Genomic DNA, 17,544 nt, shown 5'->3' with positions numbered 1-17,544 from the left:
ATTTAAACACCTCTTAAAGTTATCAAATGAAATAATTATAAGGGAGTGCTGCATTGTGAGGTGCCTGTGTGATATTACTCCCAAATCCCTATCAGGGGGAGATAGGGATCCTGGCACAATTTGAATTGCAGGGAAGCCTTCCCCTTCTGTTGCCTAAGCTCCATCCCATGACCAGCTGGGTATAGGAACAATGATTTACTGCACAGGGGGAAGCCATTCAACCCATCATGTCTATGCAGTTGAAAAATAGCTATCCACCATACCTGATCTGATTTTAACCTCAAACTACCTACCCCAATAACATTTCGTTCCATTGCTTATCTATAATCCATCTACCTCTCCTTTGAATATATTCAAGGACTCTGCCTCAATCACCTTTTGAAGAGAATTCCAAGTCTCATAACCTTCAGAAAAAAATGTTTCCTCATCTCTGTCCCAAATGGGCAACCCTCTATTTTGAATCAGTCATCTCCCTATTTTCCACTATTAACTCCCCAGACTCACTTTCTATAGGACCACTCACTTTGTTAACTCTCTTATTTAAGTATCTATAGAAACTCTTACTGTCTTTATATTTCTGCTTTCTGTTTAATTCTTCCCCTCATTAATCTTTGTCATTCTTTACTGTTCTTTATATTCTGTCCAGTCTTCTGACCTGCCACCTGTCTTTGCACAATGATATGTTTTTTTCTTTGATCCTGTCTTTTTTTTAAACCACGAATATTCTGAAATATCCCCTTAAATGTCCACCACTGCACATCTATTGACCTATCCTTTAACCTCATTTGCCAATCACTTTAGCTAGTTCTGCTTTCACGTCCTCATAATTCCCCTTAAGTTTAAAATACTAGTCTTGGACCCACTCTGCTCTCCCTCAAACCTGAATGTAAAATTCAATAATATTATCATCACTACTACCCAAGTGTGACTTCACTACCAGGTTATCAATTAATCCTACTTTGTTGCACAATACCAGGTTTAGTATAGCCTGCTCTCTGATTGGCCCCAGATCATGCTGTTTTAAGAAATTATCCCAAAACATTCTATGAAATCATCTAGGCTACCTTTGGCCATCTGATTTTTCCAGTCTAAATGTAGATTAATATCCCCCATGATTATTGCTGTACCTTTCCGACAAGCTCCCATTATCTCTTCCTTTATACTATGTCGTACCATGTAGTTACAATTAAGGAGCTTGTGCACCACACCCACAAGTGACTTCTAGCCTTTATCATTTCTCATCACAACCCAAACCACTTCCACATCCTGGCTCCCTAAACTTAGATCATCCCTCTCTAATGCGCTAATACCATCATTAATTAGCAGAGCTACTCTTACACCTTTTCTTATTTTTCCTAGTTTCCTAAAGTCACGTATCCTTCAATATTCAGCTCCCAATCTATGTCATCCTGCAGTCATGTCTCTGTAATAGCATCAGATCATATATATTTATTTCTATTTGCGCTCTTAGTTCATCTGCTTTGTTTCAAATGCTACAAATTCAGATATAGAGCCTTTCGTTTTGTCCATTTGTTATTTTTGTGACCTCTAGCTTTGACTGCTGTTTCACTCTTAGATTTGTACTCTCAATACCTTCCTGTAATATTCTGTTCGTCATTTCCCATATTACAACTTTTCTCTCTTGCCTTGTCTCTCCTCTTTGGTTTACTACATCTTCCAACATTTGATCCCTTGCCCTCATTAATTAGATCACAGGACTCACCATAGTCAAGCATTTTATAACTTTACCTCATGTATGCACTCTACCCCATGCACGCTCCTTCCTGCAGGAGACAGAGAATCATTGATAGACATTCACCTCCAAGACCCATTATAGCATGCAACACTGCCCAAGTGACAACCACAGGTGTATAAGAGTTTCAGTACATTCCTTAAAATCTCTGAGTCTGTGGCCCAGCCAGACTCTGGATCATGCTTTTAAACAGAGCCACAATAAAAAATAAAAATTGTTAGCATTGGGTAAGAGTCTCTGGAAATTTGATTTTTATTTCTTTATTTACAAATCAGTCCATGCACACATCAAGATCAAGCACAGAGAATCAGAGAAAATATCATGGGAAGTGCTTTACAGAGACAAACAGCAGCGGCTTCACCAGCCAACTCTCTTTAAAGTCCTTTTTTTTTTTGCAGTACAGGTTCCCATCATAAACTTTGGAAAATGTGTTCCATGTCTCTCTTTCCCTTCACTCACTGAACTCAGTATTTTGCCTGCTCTCAGTCTCTACTCCTCCTCCATGATCAGCCAGTGGTTGAGGATGATGCTGCTGATTAGCAGCTGAATTTGAAGGCTGCTAATTTGTGGCCATGTTACCATTGCTTATCAGAACTGAGAGAGCAGGAAACCAACTGGAAGCACAGCGAGCAATGCAAAACAAGTCTGTCCAGTGACTCCTGAAGTGGGTTGGCCTCCATACTGGTCCAGGAGCTGCAGTGCCACACCATTTGTCCATCCAAATCCCACCTGTGGGGACACAACACAATATTAACTGTTAAGAAGTTAAGAAACATAAGAAAGGGGAGTAGGCATTTGGTCCTCTGAGCCTGCTCCACCATTCAATGAGATCATGGCTGATCTGATTGTGGCCTCAACTCCACTTCCCTGTTCAACACCCCCACCCCCTTGTCAATCAAAAATTTGCCAAACTCAGCTTTTAATATATTCAATGACCCAGCTACCAATGCTCTCTGCAGAAGAAAATTCCAAAGACTAATGACCCTCAGAAGAAATTGCTCCTCACCTCAGTCTTAAAGGGAAGACCCCTATTTTTAAATTGTGTCCCCTGGTTCTAGATTCCCCCGTAAGGGGAAACATGCTCAGCATCTACCTCGTCAAGCCCCCTCAATCTTATGCTTCAATAAGATCACCTCTCAATCTTATAAGCTCCAATAAGTAGAGGCCCAACCTACTCAATCTTTCCTCATAAGATAAACCCCTTCATCCCAAGCATCAGCCTAGTGAACGTTCTCCGAATTGCTTCCAATGCAAGTATATCCCCCCATAAATAAGACCTCCAAAACTGTATGCAGTACTTTAGATGTGGTCTTACCAATGCCCTTTACAACCGTAGCAAGACTTTCCTACTTTTATACTCCATGCATTATACTCTTCCCTGCAGAGGTGTCCATGACTGCAGAGTTCAGGGCTTTCCTCGAGAGCAAAGTCAAGTCGATAGCTGACTGAAATACCATAATCAACTCATTATGGAAATTATACAGCATGAGGGGGGTCCTCAAAGGAAGGCTCATCAGTTGGCACTTTGTTGCAAGCTCATTGCAGCAGTGGAGTAATGTCTTGCAAATTAAATTTTAAAATGTAAAATAAGATCCTTGCAGGTTTACCCTGAAGATTTTGTGAAGAACAGGTGGTGGGGAGGAATTTCTTGAGGGTTGTTAGTCTTTGGAATTCTCTTCCAGAAAGCAGCGGAGGTTGGGTCATTGAATATATTCAAGGCTGGGTTCGGCAGATTTTTGATCTACAAAGAATCAAGGATTATGGCTTTTGTGGGGGGGATGGTGAGGGGTGGTGGAGGGGGTGAATAGGCATACTGCCCAAAATCATCTGCCATGCGATTACCCTATAACTAAATTAACTCCATGATCAGCAACCAACAGCTCCGTGTGACATCAAATCAGCTGCCTATGCACAATTTGCACTCCCTCCTACAAAATCACGGCTCTGTATATGCTGACAACTTGGCCCTGGATTTCCAGGCTAACCAACTCCAGAACATTGAGAAAACAACTCACTGAAAATCTATGCTTTCCACAAGCCGACTTCAGAAAATGGAGACTTCAACCAAATGCTGCCAGGATTCTTGTTTCAGCCTTCCACCTGAACAACTTGAAGGCTAGATAAGAACTTCATGTCCAGTTCTGTGGCCAACCACTCACCCATGATCCAAAGCCAAAATACCATGGCATCACACTTGACCGCATGATGACCTATCAGCAACACCTCCAGAACACCAGAGCCAAGGTCAAGATGAGAACAAATCTCATACAGAAAGTGGTGGGTACCACCTGGGCCAGCAGAATCAACACGTCACGCACCATTTCTCTCATCCCAGTCTGCATTACAGCAGAGTACTGCTGATCAACCTGGCTCACGAGCCATCACATAAAAGGTGGTAGATATCCACCTCCAGGAAGTCATGAGAATTATTTCTGGAACATTGAGACCAACACAGTGAGTGATTTCCTGTGCTAGCACATTTGGAAACTCCCAACATCCTCAGGGAAAACATTCTCCTCACAGACCACCACCAGCTGACAAATAATAAAGCATTCCCCCACCGACACAGGACCTTAAAAAACCCTATGCATCCACTGAAATCCCACATGGGATCTATTGGAACACACTACACCCTGCAAACTGCTGACATCCCCACCTCTGGATTGCACACCACCTGGTTCTCCCTTTTTTTTTTAAAAGGGCATTCTTCTCTGGTTCTTAAAATTTGACCAATCTTCTGACCTGCCTAACTTTTTTTTGCAAATTTGTAATGTTTCTTTCAATTTAATGCTGTCCTTAACTTCCTTATTCAGCCACAGATGGTGCATCCTTCTCAAAGAATCTCCCTTTCTCACCAGGGATAAATCTTTGCTGAGAGTTATTAAATATCTCCTTAAAAGTCTGCCACTGTATCTCTAAAGTCTTACCTTTTAATCTACTTACCCAATTCACTTCAGCTAGATCAGCTTGCACACCCTTATAATTAATGTGCAGGTGTAAAACATTTGTCTTAGACCCACACTTCTCCCCTGAACTGAACATGAAATTCTATCATGTGATCACTGTCACCTAGAGGCTCCTTTACTATATGAAGTTATTTGATTAATCCTGCCTCATTACTCATCAAACCCAGAATAGCCTGCTCCTTGGTTGGCCCTTGAACATTTTGCCCCAAGAAATTGTCCTGGATACACTCTGAAATCATTTTCCGTCTACCTTTGCCAATCTGAGTCGCCCAATTGACATGTAAAGTCACCCATGATTACTGCAGTACCTTTCTTACCTGTCCCATTTATTTCTTCCTGTGTACCCTGATCTACCATGCAACTACTGTTAGGGGGCCTATAAACTACTCTCACAAGTGACTTCTTACCTTTATAATTTCTTATTTCTACTCAAACTGATTCTACATCTTGCTCTTTCGAACTAAGGTCATCTCTGACTACTGCACTAATTGCATTACTAATTAGCAGAGCTACCCCACCACATTTTCCTAGCATCATATCTTTTCAAAATGTCAAATAATCTTTGATAGTTAATTCCTAGCCTTGGTCATTCAGCAAACATGTCTCTGTAATGGCCATCAGGTCATATATAATTATTTCTATCTGTGCTAACAATGCATCCATTGTTACAAATGCTGCATGCAGATACAAAGCCTTTAGCTGAATTTTTACCATTTTTGCATACTATGGCCTTATCTGTTGGTGCACTCAAGTTTGTACTCTGTCCCTTCTTGCCACACTCTGGTTATGATTGCCCAAATCGTTATTCTGCTCTATTACATTGTCGTTTCCCTTTGATTTAATTACATAGCCTCTCACATGATCCCTCCCTCCAAGTATTTGGTTTAAAGCCCTATCATCATAGTTACATGGCTCGCCAGAACACTGGTCCTAGCACGGTTCAGATGAAGACCATCCCAACGGTATAGCTCTCATTTTCCTCAGTACTGGTGCCAGTGCCCCATGAATCGAAACCCATTTCTCCCACACCAATCTGTGAGCCATATATTCATCTCTCTAATCTTATTTACCCTATGCCAATTTGCACATGGCTCAGGTAATAATCCAGAGATTATTACCTTTGAGATTCTGCTCTTTAAATTTGCCTCCCCAGCTGATCATAATCCCAAACAAAACCTCTTACCTTGTCCTACTGACGTCATTGGTATCTTCGTGGACCACGACAGCTGAATCCTCCCCCCACCCCAAACTGAAAGGTCTTCTCCCACCCCAGACAGAAGTCCCAAACCATAGCACTGGGCAGGAAACACAGCTGTCTGGACTCGCAATCGGTTGCAGAGAACTGTGCTTAACCCTCTGTAACCAGGGGACACAGATTTAAGGTAAGTGGCAAAAGAATCGGGGGTGGGGGGGGCTGTGGAGATCAGGAGTTTTCTGCAGCAAGCTGTAATCTGGAATGTGCTGCCTGAAAAGGACAATGGAAGCAGATTCAATAACAGAATTATCGAAGGGGAGAAATTTTCAGGGCTATGGGGGAAAGAGCAGGGGGAATGGGGCTAATTGGATAATTCTTTCAAAGAACCAGCCAAATGGGCTCTTTCTGTGCTTTATCATTCTTTGAATTGTGCTGCGTAGGTGTAGGGAGCACCTGAAGTATGTGAAGATAGTGAGGTACGCACAAAGCCCGCCACAGGGAGTTCTGATGCTGCAGTGAGACTGGCTGGCCATGCAGCCTCCTGGGGCTTGAACAGTGCAGAATATGGACAATGCTGCTCAAGGCCCAAATGTTGGGGCCCACATTTGCTTGAGCTGCTGCTCACTCCATCGAGAACAAAGACATATTTCAATAGGACTCAAACATTGAAGAGGCTCTCACCTGCACATAATACTCTCCTCCCCCACCTGGTTTACTGTCCCAACTCACTTCGCACTGCAAGAATAAAAGAAAGGAAGTTACTTGGACAAAATAGGTTCTGCAGCAGGAGAGGCGACTTCTCATCAATGACTAAAGACCTCACAAACAGGTGGGATGAACACAACATTCATCAATCATTATGTATTCAGTTTACACCCAACTTCAGATGATCATTTATACAATGTATGTCACACTCCCTCCTGAGAGGTGAGCTTGGTTCTTCAAAGAGTTCGACTGCAGTACAGGCATCAGTTGGCTGGACGGCTGGCTTGTGATGCAGAGTGACGCCAACAACACAAGTTCAATTCCTGTACCGGCTGAGGCCTCTGAGGGTGAAGGCCTCACCCTCTCAATATCGTCCTTGCCTGAGGTTTGGTGACCCTCAGGTTAAACTCACCGCCAGTTGTGTCTCTCCAATGAGAGGGCAGCCTATGGTCCACTGGGACTATGGTAACTGTTTACAGTGTGAAATAATGCTCAGTCATTTCAGAGTTATCACTCCTTTCCCCATTTCTACTGCACACACTGAGCCTCCAGTCATTGCAGCCATTTTAACATAAATGCATGTGGAATTCTTCAGTGAGAGTTAACCCTGTTTAATCTAGGGATAACCAGGGTTTTCATATCCATGTGTCGAGGGTGAAGGCTGCACCCTGACCCCACCGTGCTTACTGCACAATGGAGTAGCCAGATAGATAGAACAGGCCAACCTCCCCATGTCAGGAAAAGGGTCGGTGTCCCACCACAGAGTGTAGTGTGTTATGTAGGACCACGGAGTGGGGCGGGGGGGTGGGGGGGTGCCGTAATGAAGCCAGCTCTTGACAAATGGACATCCTGATTTTGAGGGCCTGTCTCTATTTCAGTTGTTCTGCAAAAAGAAACTTGTGCTTACTTTCTCAAACATGGCTTGATACTTCTCGTACAGAACCCAGTTTGATTGGATCCATTTCTGTGCTTGCTGGAATGCAATCCTCCGGCCTGTCTCAGAGTTAGACTTTGCCAGACCTGGGTTACAAAAAAAATTAACAAATTGAATAGAAGCTCTAACTGTTCAGTTACCTAGATGGTTTCATGATGGGAATCCTTGACTCGCATACATAATATATTGGCAGGGAGGTCAGGAACAATCGATTAAACATTGTGCAAGTAACTCAATTTTGACCATCCACTCTGGCTCGCTCATTAACACCAAGCCTCTCCATGCACCACACTGTTAATTCACCATCCAACCTTAAACTGTCGATCCCATCTCCCAAACTACACCTTTTAAAACCTAAGTTTTGTGGCAAAAATCACTACAAATTTGAGTTATCTTGTTTTTCCTATCTGTCCTGCACCATCAGCTTCTCCTAGGATTCTCAGACCCCCCTATCCAAGATTTCACGTGCACTTTTTCTTTTAGTTCTAAATGCCACAGGGATGGTCTCCCTTGGAGTGAGTGCAAGACTCCCACGCAGGGCCCTCCAGAGCTTCCTTCCCATTAGAAACTCATACCTTCACTTCCAACTGCAGCCCCTACCTGACCTGTCTCCTACTGAATCAGACTGTTGGAAACCTCGCTGTCTTATCTCCATCTGCATCCACCTCCATAGCAGAGACTCCATAAACCTGTACCTCCCTTTGCAACACTCTCCTGGCCAACCTCCTGTCTTCCACCTCCCATAAACTTGAGCTATCCAGAACTCTGCTGCCTGCACACTACCTTGCATCAAATCCATTTCACCCATTAACCTCAGGTTCACTGACCTAAATTGGCTCCCTATCCACCAACACCTTGATTTTAAAATTCTCATGTCATGTTCAAATTTCTCTCTGCAGTCTTGCCCATCCCTATTTGTGACCTTGAGGTGGAAGAATGTGATTTTGGTGATGGGGAGGATAGAATGTCAGAAGCTCAACTCAGAGACAAATGGGAGATCAAGGTTGTGAACAGTCTGGTTCAGCCAAACAGTGGCTGGTAATAGCCGTGCTGGTCGACTAATGGCTGAAGCTTGGGGACAAGTCATGCGATGAAACCTCCAGGAATCACATGTCACCTACCAACGAATGGAATAAAAGCAGGATTTTTTTTTTTACCTGCAATGATGATTTGCTGCAAGGGTGGCCAGACATTGGGATAGTCCCACTGCTGACCACTTGCCACCAGAGAGGTTGGAATTCCATTGCTGTACCAGAGTAGTTGCTGAAAGCATATATCCCACTGAGGGCGAGGAAGATGATAATAACCCTCAAGCCTGATTATATAACCCAATGTGTACTGGTGGGTACATGCTTATGCCATGAGTTTTTCACTCTTTAAAACCTGCTTCTTTGACCAACCTTTTCTTTGCCTGTTTTAATATCTCCTAAAGTGGCTCAGTGTCAATTTTATTTTGTAATCCTCCTGTGCAGTGCCTCAAGATGTCTTATTATATTAACTATGTAAATAGTCAAATTGTGTTGTTATATTAATATGTGGGGCTCAGATGATTATTGCTTGGCTTCTATAATCACTGGGCTGTCAGTTGCTGCAGGAAAATGAGTCTCCTACCCCCACCCCCTGGCCAGTAATTTAATGACCATCTTCCAAAAAAGTGTCAAATATTCCTGGATTACAGTTTTGATGGTCAGTCATCATCTGAATCTATGCGTGCAAGCCTTCATGGGCCATTTGACTCTGGTGGGCACCAAGGCAGAGCCAATCCCATCCTTAGTCAACACCAGTTCTCTTTCCAGCAAGGATCCGTGGATGGTGTTCAGTGACAGGAACACTCATTCTCTTTCCCTTCACAGCTGCTTGTCAAAATGAACTAATTCAGGACAGGTCATATTCAAATTCCAGTGCTCCTGGTCACAGTCTAGCTGAATCCCAATGGCCTTTTGCAAAGGTGCCAGAAGTTGCGTTGTAAATGGATCTGTAGCCCAGCAACAGTCCCACAGAGCAGGTAATAAAGTTGGAAGTAACTGATTGTCGTAGAGATTCTGACAGATGTTTTACTGTAGGGGTAACAGCATCCTCTCATTAGAAGCTGAAAGGAAGTTGCCCTTGCCACACCCACTAAGCCCACCTGGGGTACATTTGGGGTAACTAGCGTGAGCAGCATTACCTCCAGGTAACAGATCACCATCTCTGCCATCTCCCCTGGCTCCTGTTCAGTAAAACACTCAGCCCAGAGGGGGGCCAGGTTTGAAGCGTAGAAAGCAGTGTTGCTGCAGTTATTTATTAAGTTGTAATCAAACCAGATTCCTTGCGTTTTGTCCTAGAAAATGTCACGTACAGCAGCCATACGACGTTTCAAGGCATCCTCATAGTACTGAGCCTTGTGAGAGTTACCTAAAAGATAAAGACAGGTGCATTGGGAGGATGGTGCCAGTCAGTGGTAGGGTTGGTAAGCTGAAGATCAATCTCCAAGACACTGTTGTGTACAATCCTGGTGAAAAATCATAAGGGCATTTAAAAGCTCTGTTTTGTAATTGTTTCTTTACCAGATATAAAAATATTGAAAATGGGAAAAAAAACTATTTAGCAGAGAGTCAAACATCATCCAATTGGGTAATGAGTCTTTTTGCTTTCCAATTGTGTAGGAAGCCAGCAGGTCACAAGGGTGGATGTGTTGGCCGACTAATAGCTGGAGCATGGGGACAAGTCAAGTCATGTGATGAAATCTCCAGGAATACATTTGATCACAGTTGGCAACCCTCGTCAATGGGACTCTGGATCAGTAGGTGCAGTAGGGTGACGGTATTGAGGTCTGATCCGTCACAGCTGATACAACAGTTTCAGAAGATTTACCAATCTCAGCTGTCCCAACACCAAGGTGTCTCACTGAGCCCATGCACACTCAGAGCAGGTTACTGCACCAGGCCACCTACAGTCCCATTGCAGAACATCTTTCTCTGGGGCCTGTGACCCACAAACTGGGTTGGAGGCATTGTCGTGAGTGACAGAATATTATTGAATGAAGCAGGAAGAGAAAATGCTGGAAACAATGTTAAAGACAAGAAAATGTCTGATGTTTGAGGGATGCCCCTTGATCAGAACAGAAACTAAATGAGGCTGTCAATGGGATTTAGTTTTGCTGACACTGACTGTTTTACCAATTACACCACACCCTAGGGGTGCTGCCTCTTGTTGATTGCCAGCAGCCTGAGACCTGGCCCAAGGTGACTCGGCTTCGTGTCTGACGCCCTGTAATGCATGTAGCAGGATGCTGATGGGGCATCATGGACAATCCCCCTTTGATCTTTAACCAACATCCCAACCCTACAAAAGTAACCAGGCAACAACAGGAGCAGGAAAATCTCAAATTAATTGCGAGGTGGAGCAACTTATGAGTCAACCAATATATGCACAGGGAGATCCAAAAAACTACAATGAGATACATGGTCAGTATCTGTTTAGCCGTGTTCATTGGGGCCTCACTTTATCATTGCATCCTACGACCAGCACCTCAGACTGTGTAGTTAACCCACTATATGGCCCAGGACTGGAGTAGGGTTTGAACTTATGACCTTCCAGATTTTTCATTGGATTGTGGGTCTTGCTGGCTAGGCCAGCATTTATTGCCCATCCCTAATTGCCCTCAAGGTGGCTTGAACTGCTGCAATCCATGTGGCGTACATCCATGTGACAGTGCTTTTGGGAGGGGGGGGCGCTTTCCACGCTTTTGACCCAGCGACTTTGAAGGAACAGTGATGTATTTCCAAATCAGGATGGTGTGTGGCTTGGAGGGGAACTTCCAGGTGGTGTTCCCATCTATCTGCTGCCCTTGTCCTTCTAGATGGTAGTGGTCATGGGTTTGGAAGGTGCTGCCAAAGAAGCCTTGGTGAATTCCTGCAGTGCATGTTGTGAGAATGTTACTTGCCATTTATCAGCCCAAGCCTGAATGTTGTCCTGGTCTTGCTGCACATGGGCACAGGCTGCTTCAGCATCCGAAGAGTCACAAATTGTGACCATTGCACAACCCTTGTGAACATCCCCATTTCTGACCTTATGATAGAAGGAAGTACATTGATGAAGCAGCTGAAGATAGTTGAGCCTAGGACACTACCCTGAAGAACTCCTGCAGTGATGCCCTGGGACTGAGATGACTGACCTCCAACAACCACAACCATCTTCCTTTGTGCTAGGTATAAATCCAAACAATGGAGAGTTTTCCCTCCCCAATTCCCATTGACTCCAGTTTTGCTAGGGCTCCTTGACGCCACACTCGGTCAAATGCAGTCTTGATGTCAAGGGCAGTCACTCTCACCTCAGCTTAGCTGATGACAGGTCCTTGATCTAGTCTGTCCCTTTAGAACACACTAACATATATAGCAGGACACTTGAAGTGGAACAGAGAGGTGCAATATAAGGAAACAGAAGAGTAAGATATTAAATGCTTCCGCACTGGCCGATTGAATGATACTGACCAGCTGACTGTGGAACAATGCTAGGATTCGCTCATTCCTGCAGAGGATAGAGTTCAGGTCGACAGGGAGAATGTGCTTGGTTTTTGTGTCCTTTAATGTTCTGTTATTCTCCCCAAGAGTCAATGAACCAATGTGATGAGAAATCCCAGCCTGACTCTGCTCCTGTTTTCAGTTCCATCCACAGGTCTTCTTGGGCATCTGAGGATTACAGTCAATGTCATTTGACCCACTGTGATGACAAGCCTCATTTGAATAGTGAAACACTGGCATGATTTTAAAGTGCCTGCACCAGACCTTCATTCAAACTTCAAATTCATTGCAGAGCTTGGACTGCCGGAGGCAGCAAATTAACAATAATTGATTGATTAACTAAACCTCCCAGGAAAAGTACAGCACAGGGTTAGCTACAGACTAAAGCTTCCTTTACACTGTCCCCAAACACTTGCAATTCTTTCTCCAGCTTGCTTTGGAAGACAAACGGTTTTTAGAATTAAAAATTATCTTCCGTTAATGTCTACGCCAAATCTACGTCCTTGCTATAGGACTCTGGCCTGTTTTAGAGAAAGCAAAAAATCTTCAATAAAATAAAAAACATTGTGGAAGGACATGGCAGGTTGACAAAGAGCAGAAAGATTAGTACTGACAGATTCCTGACAACAGGTCTCTTCCAGAGTTGTTATTCTATGTTCCTATCCATTGTGGATACTTGTCCAGCATTGGCTGGTTTGCTGTCCATCGGTAAATCTTCCTGCTGCATGATAATATTAAGGTATTGAAGGTCATACAAGCAATGTTCATTTGCAGTTCTCCACTGGTAAATCTGAGGCACATGTTGAACAAAAAACACAGGGACAGTTCACATTTGTACAAACTTGGGGCCAGCTGCTTCAACAATATACCGATTCAAAAGATAAGTTTTGCCTCCTACAGTGACAGGCACGGTTCAATTCTTCATCCAGAAATCATACTCCTTGTCCAGGAGATCAATATTTTGCCTGATTTTTTTAAAAAAGTTACACTTCAAGATATTCAGGAGTGTGGAGATGTCAACAACACAAACACCAACACATTTCTGCTCCAAGTGATTTTGGCTCCTAGTTTGACCGAATTAATTCACCTGGGTGTCCTCTGGCAAGGCCAGCATTTACTGCCCATCCCTAGATCGCCTCAGAGAATGTTGGTGGGACTTCTTTACTTAATGCAATGTAATAGCTTAGTACAACTGTGTGCTGGCTTGGCTATTTCAGAGAGACGATTGGTGCACGATTGGAGTCAGATTAGGTATGGATGTCAGGCTTCCTTCCCCAAAAGGGCATTAGTGAACCAGTTGGGGTTTAAAATGACAATCTGACAGCAAACTCATCAGCTTACTGGCACCAGCTTTTTATTTCCAAAATGCTTTCGCAACAGGGTAAGTGCTACTCACAGCAATTGTTCAGCATAAACTTTGTTGGGTTTACGGAACTATAATTACTAAGACCAGACAGCATGTATCTAGCTCATTACGTGCAGAAACTGAATAAGAATAAAACACTCAAAGCCCAGTTGCTGTGATGATATCTAGCACCTCAGCTTTGATTGAACTGAGCGCATCAAATTCAATTTTTATTACATGGGATCTTTATCAATGTTTTGGGGATCACATTCTATTCAGTTCATTGAGCATCAAATCTTAATCGTTCTCCCAGAAGGATCACTTAGCAAACAGTCCCCTTCAGTGTCTAGGGTCACACATCATCTGTGCCTCCCCAACACCAGCTGAGGTAAGCAAACAAGTGGAGAAACAGGGACATTGTTGATTTTGCAACAAACCAGACCTTCCATTATAAACTTGTGCAAATAAAGTCAACTGTAATATGTACCAGGGAGCACAAGTATGCTGTGACAAGTCTGGGGCTGGGGGAAGGGTGGGTAGAAAAGAAATGGAAGATCAGTGACACTGCTCCATGCCCTTTCCCCAGTATGCTATAATCAATGTTTGTTAGCACAAAGTTCAGCAGATACTTACTCCATCTTCACTGTCCTGCTCAGCCTGGGGAACAGTAAGGAAGTAATAAACACTCAAAAACCCAAAGACACAAATCACAGCACACACTGATATCAGATGGCTCACCTTAAGAAAAACCTGTCATTTGTGACGTTGATGTAACTCTCCATCATTAGCACCAGGAAGGGTGGCTGACTCCTACGCTCATAATACATTTGGGATGAATTCAAATCTAGAAAATCAAGGGAGGTCAAACATTCTGAATCACATCATCCCTCTTCCAATCTGTCACAGGTTTGATCGACAGACGTTTACAATGTTAAATAGTGGGATTTAATGCTGGGATCGATGGGTGAAGCTGTAAGGTGGAGCAATGAAGGAAACTGGAAGCAAGATAGAAAGCAATTGACTAGGAATTGAGATAAGGAGACAGTAGGGCTTACAGTAAAGAGTTAAACTCCAGGGGGCTGTGAGGAGAAAAAAAATTCAAAAGAAAATTTATTCCAACTACCAAGATCCTGGTCTCAGCCAGGGGAATCTGATAAATAATGCTGTTCCTTTAACCTGTATGTTACTACAACAGTTTGCATTTATATAGAGCATTTAACATAGTAATGCACCTCAATGACAGGATCAACAGACTGTCTCTCCCCTTAACCAATAAGAAAGTAGTATTGAGAAAGAAACAGTACGAGAGAAAAACATAGGATGAATTAGTGTCAAATCAGGTAGAGAGAGGGGGGGAACAAATGAACAAATGAGAGAAAGGAAGCAAAGAATATTTATATTCTAAACATGTAACTTGCATTTATATTGCGCCTTTAAAGGCAGTGCAGCCAATAAAGCAGCAATGAAAATCAGTGATGAATAAGAGGCCAGAGTTGGAGGAGTGTAGAGTTCGAAGTATTGTAGGGATGGAAAAAGATCATATCTACCAAGGTCAGATATCTTTTAATATTCCATTTTTATTTTCAAGCACTTGCACATTCTATGCTGACAGAGTATAGCTCAGAGACTTGAGCAGAGTGTTCCAGCTCCATCTTAGCTTGAGCTTGGCGTTCTTGCTGGGAGTATGCAAGGCTGACCCCTCCCCAACATTACTGAAAACAATCAGCCACAACTACAGTAACACATTTACTGCAATATTCAAAGTTTGGTTAGTTTCATTTGTTCCTTGCCTATTTTGCCCAGTTTCCCTCCAACTTTCCTGAAGGTGCTGATTCTTACTGGGGTACAGGTCCCCTCCTCTCCTAAAGGTGCAGTACACTCCGGTCTCCCTTCATACTTTACCTTTGGATGAGATGCAGAAAATTTTCTATCATCCCTTTGGAGGTTTCACTAATCTCAGACAGCAATAATCCTTTTATTATCCATTACGAGTCCCTGAGGAAAAGAAAACAATTAGTACAGAATCCTTGGTTTGGTCTATAGAGCACTGCACCTCACGCACAATGAACCATCCAACACAATGGAGCACAATCCAACACACTAACTTTGATGTCTCGATGCTCACACAGACTGGCAGTGCAAAAGCCGCTCAAGCCAGTGATGATTTACTGAGCCCATTGGTAGCTAGCTCTGCTAGCACATCAGTATCAGGAACTTCAGACATTTCCACAGCCGAACCTCTGCTCCAGCACTCAGAGAACCACTGCCATGTCTACGTCCAAGCTTGGCTGCCAAGTCTGTGAAGCAACATTAAAAATCAATCAGCAGCCTGCTACGTCAGTCAGGTTGTGTTTTACAGATGGACTCTGCACGAGTCTCTTGCTGTTGAAATCAATTTTGGCAAAGGTTGGGCTGCTTTAGAATCCAGCAATACCTATGCAAATGTATCAATCTCCAGATGGATCCAGTGATAGGACCTTGAGACTATGGTAATCATTGATTTATTATTATTTTTATACTACCTATTACAAACATACCTTTTCATGATGTCAGCTGTGCAGATTTGGCAGGTTAAATGTCTTGCACAATTGTCTAGAAAAATGTAAGACCAAACTTTTGCACATGAACCCCCCCGCCCCCAATTTCAGCACTTCAGCATCAGCAGGCTAATGCACTGTGGCAGACATCAGACAGCAAGCTCAATCTCGTCTTCACTTACTCACATAGCCATCCCTTCCGTTCCCACTGACACACACTTTCCACTTGGAGTCACCAAACAGAAACAAGGAACAGAAACTCTGGCCAATATTCCACTCCCTAACTGGGGGATGCCGAGATAATTGGATCAGGGCACGTCTGTTTTGAGTGATTTGCCCTCTCGCAATAATAGACTTCCATCTGATGCCATTACAGAAGACAGCAACAATACTGCAATGGTCTCTGGCTTCAGATTAATTTTAGCAGCACAAAACGTTAGAGCTGCCAGGGACTGTTAACCCATAAAATTCACTCAATACACTCTTACCAGTAATAAAATTCCCTGAATCGACCACCAGGTACAACCAATGGCTTGGGGACATAAATCTGAGAATATAGCTCTGGGTGTGACTGCACATCCAGCTTAATCTGAAAGGAACAAAAGCGTGTTTAATCAGTTTCAGGTCGAGTGACACGTTCTTAAATCTAGAGAAATATGCATCACAACCTTTCACACAATGATCAATAGGTCTGAAACTCAAAACAAAAACAAAAACAAAATCACCTGGAAAAACTCAGCAGGTCTGGCAGCATCGGCGGAGAAGAAAAGAGTTGACGTTTCGAGTCCTCATGACCCTTCGACAGAACGGTCTGAAACTCAGATTGTAGTCAGAGGCAGACAGACACAGAGACAGGCAGAGAGAGAGAGACGCACAGAGACGGGCAGAGAGAGAGAGAGAGGGGCAGAGAGAGAGAGAGAGGGGCAGAGAGAGAGAGAGAGAGAGAGAGAGGGGCAGAGAGAGAGAGAGAGAGAGAGAGAGGGGCAGAGAGAGAGAGAGAGAGAGAGAGAGGGGCAGAGAGAGAGAGAGAGAGAGAGACGGGCAGAGAGAGAGAGAGAGAGAGAGAGACGGGCAGAGAGAGAGAGAGAGAGAGAGAGAGAGAGAGAGAGACGGGCAGAGAGAGAGAGAGAGAGAGAGACGGGCAGAGAGAGAGAGAGAGAGAGAGACGGGCAGAGAGAGAGAGAGAGAGAGACGGGCAGAGAGAGAGAGAGAGAGAGAGACGGGCAGAGAGAGAGAGAGAGAGAGAGACGGGCAGAGAGAGAGAGAGAGAGAGACGGGCAGAGAGAGAGAGAGAGAGAGAGACGGGCAGAGAGAGAGAGAGAGAGAGACGGGCAGAGAGAGAGAGAGAGAGAGACGGGCAGAGAGAGAGAGAGAGAGAGAGACGGGCAGAGAGAGAGAGAGAGAGAGACGGGCAGAGAGAGAGAGAGAGACGGGCAGAGAGAGAGAGAGAGAGAGACGGGCAGAGAGAGAGAGAGAGAGACGGGCAGAGAGAGAGAGAGAGAGAGAGACGGGCAGAGAGAGAGAGAGAGGGGCAGAGAGAGAGAGAGAGAGAGAGGGGCAGAGAGAGAGAGAGAGGGGCAGAGAGAGAGAGAGAGAGAGAGGGGCAG

At 43.9% G+C, this 17,544-nt stretch overlaps 1 protein-coding gene across 1 annotated transcript in view; it reads right to left on the bottom strand.

Moving 5' to 3' along the window:
- Nucleotides 1-2,235: 2,235 nt before the first annotated feature.
- treh (trehalase (brush-border membrane glycoprotein)) overlaps nt 2,236-17,544 on the bottom strand; it is a 61,646-nt gene continuing 46,337 nt past the window's right edge. Inside the window, 12 exon segments of the mRNA XM_041174278.1 lie at nt 2,236-2,482; nt 6,596-6,649; nt 7,527-7,639; nt 8,711-8,816; nt 9,721-9,947; nt 12,034-12,140; nt 12,142-12,231; nt 12,535-12,576; nt 12,898-13,020; nt 14,139-14,244; nt 15,298-15,395; nt 16,426-16,526. Coding sequence (XP_041030212.1) covers nt 2,342-2,482; nt 6,596-6,649; nt 7,527-7,639; nt 8,711-8,816; nt 9,721-9,947; nt 12,034-12,140; nt 12,142-12,231; nt 12,535-12,576; nt 12,898-13,020; nt 14,139-14,244; nt 15,298-15,395; nt 16,426-16,526 — 1,308 coding nt within the window. The 3' untranslated portion in view covers nt 2,236-2,341.

Source organism: Carcharodon carcharias, chromosome 25 (assembly GCF_017639515.1).
Source record: "Carcharodon carcharias isolate sCarCar2 chromosome 25, sCarCar2.pri, whole genome shotgun sequence".
Lineage (NCBI taxonomy): Eukaryota > Metazoa > Chordata > Chondrichthyes > Lamniformes > Lamnidae > Carcharodon > Carcharodon carcharias.
This window is presented reverse-complemented; position numbering and strand designations above follow the sequence as displayed.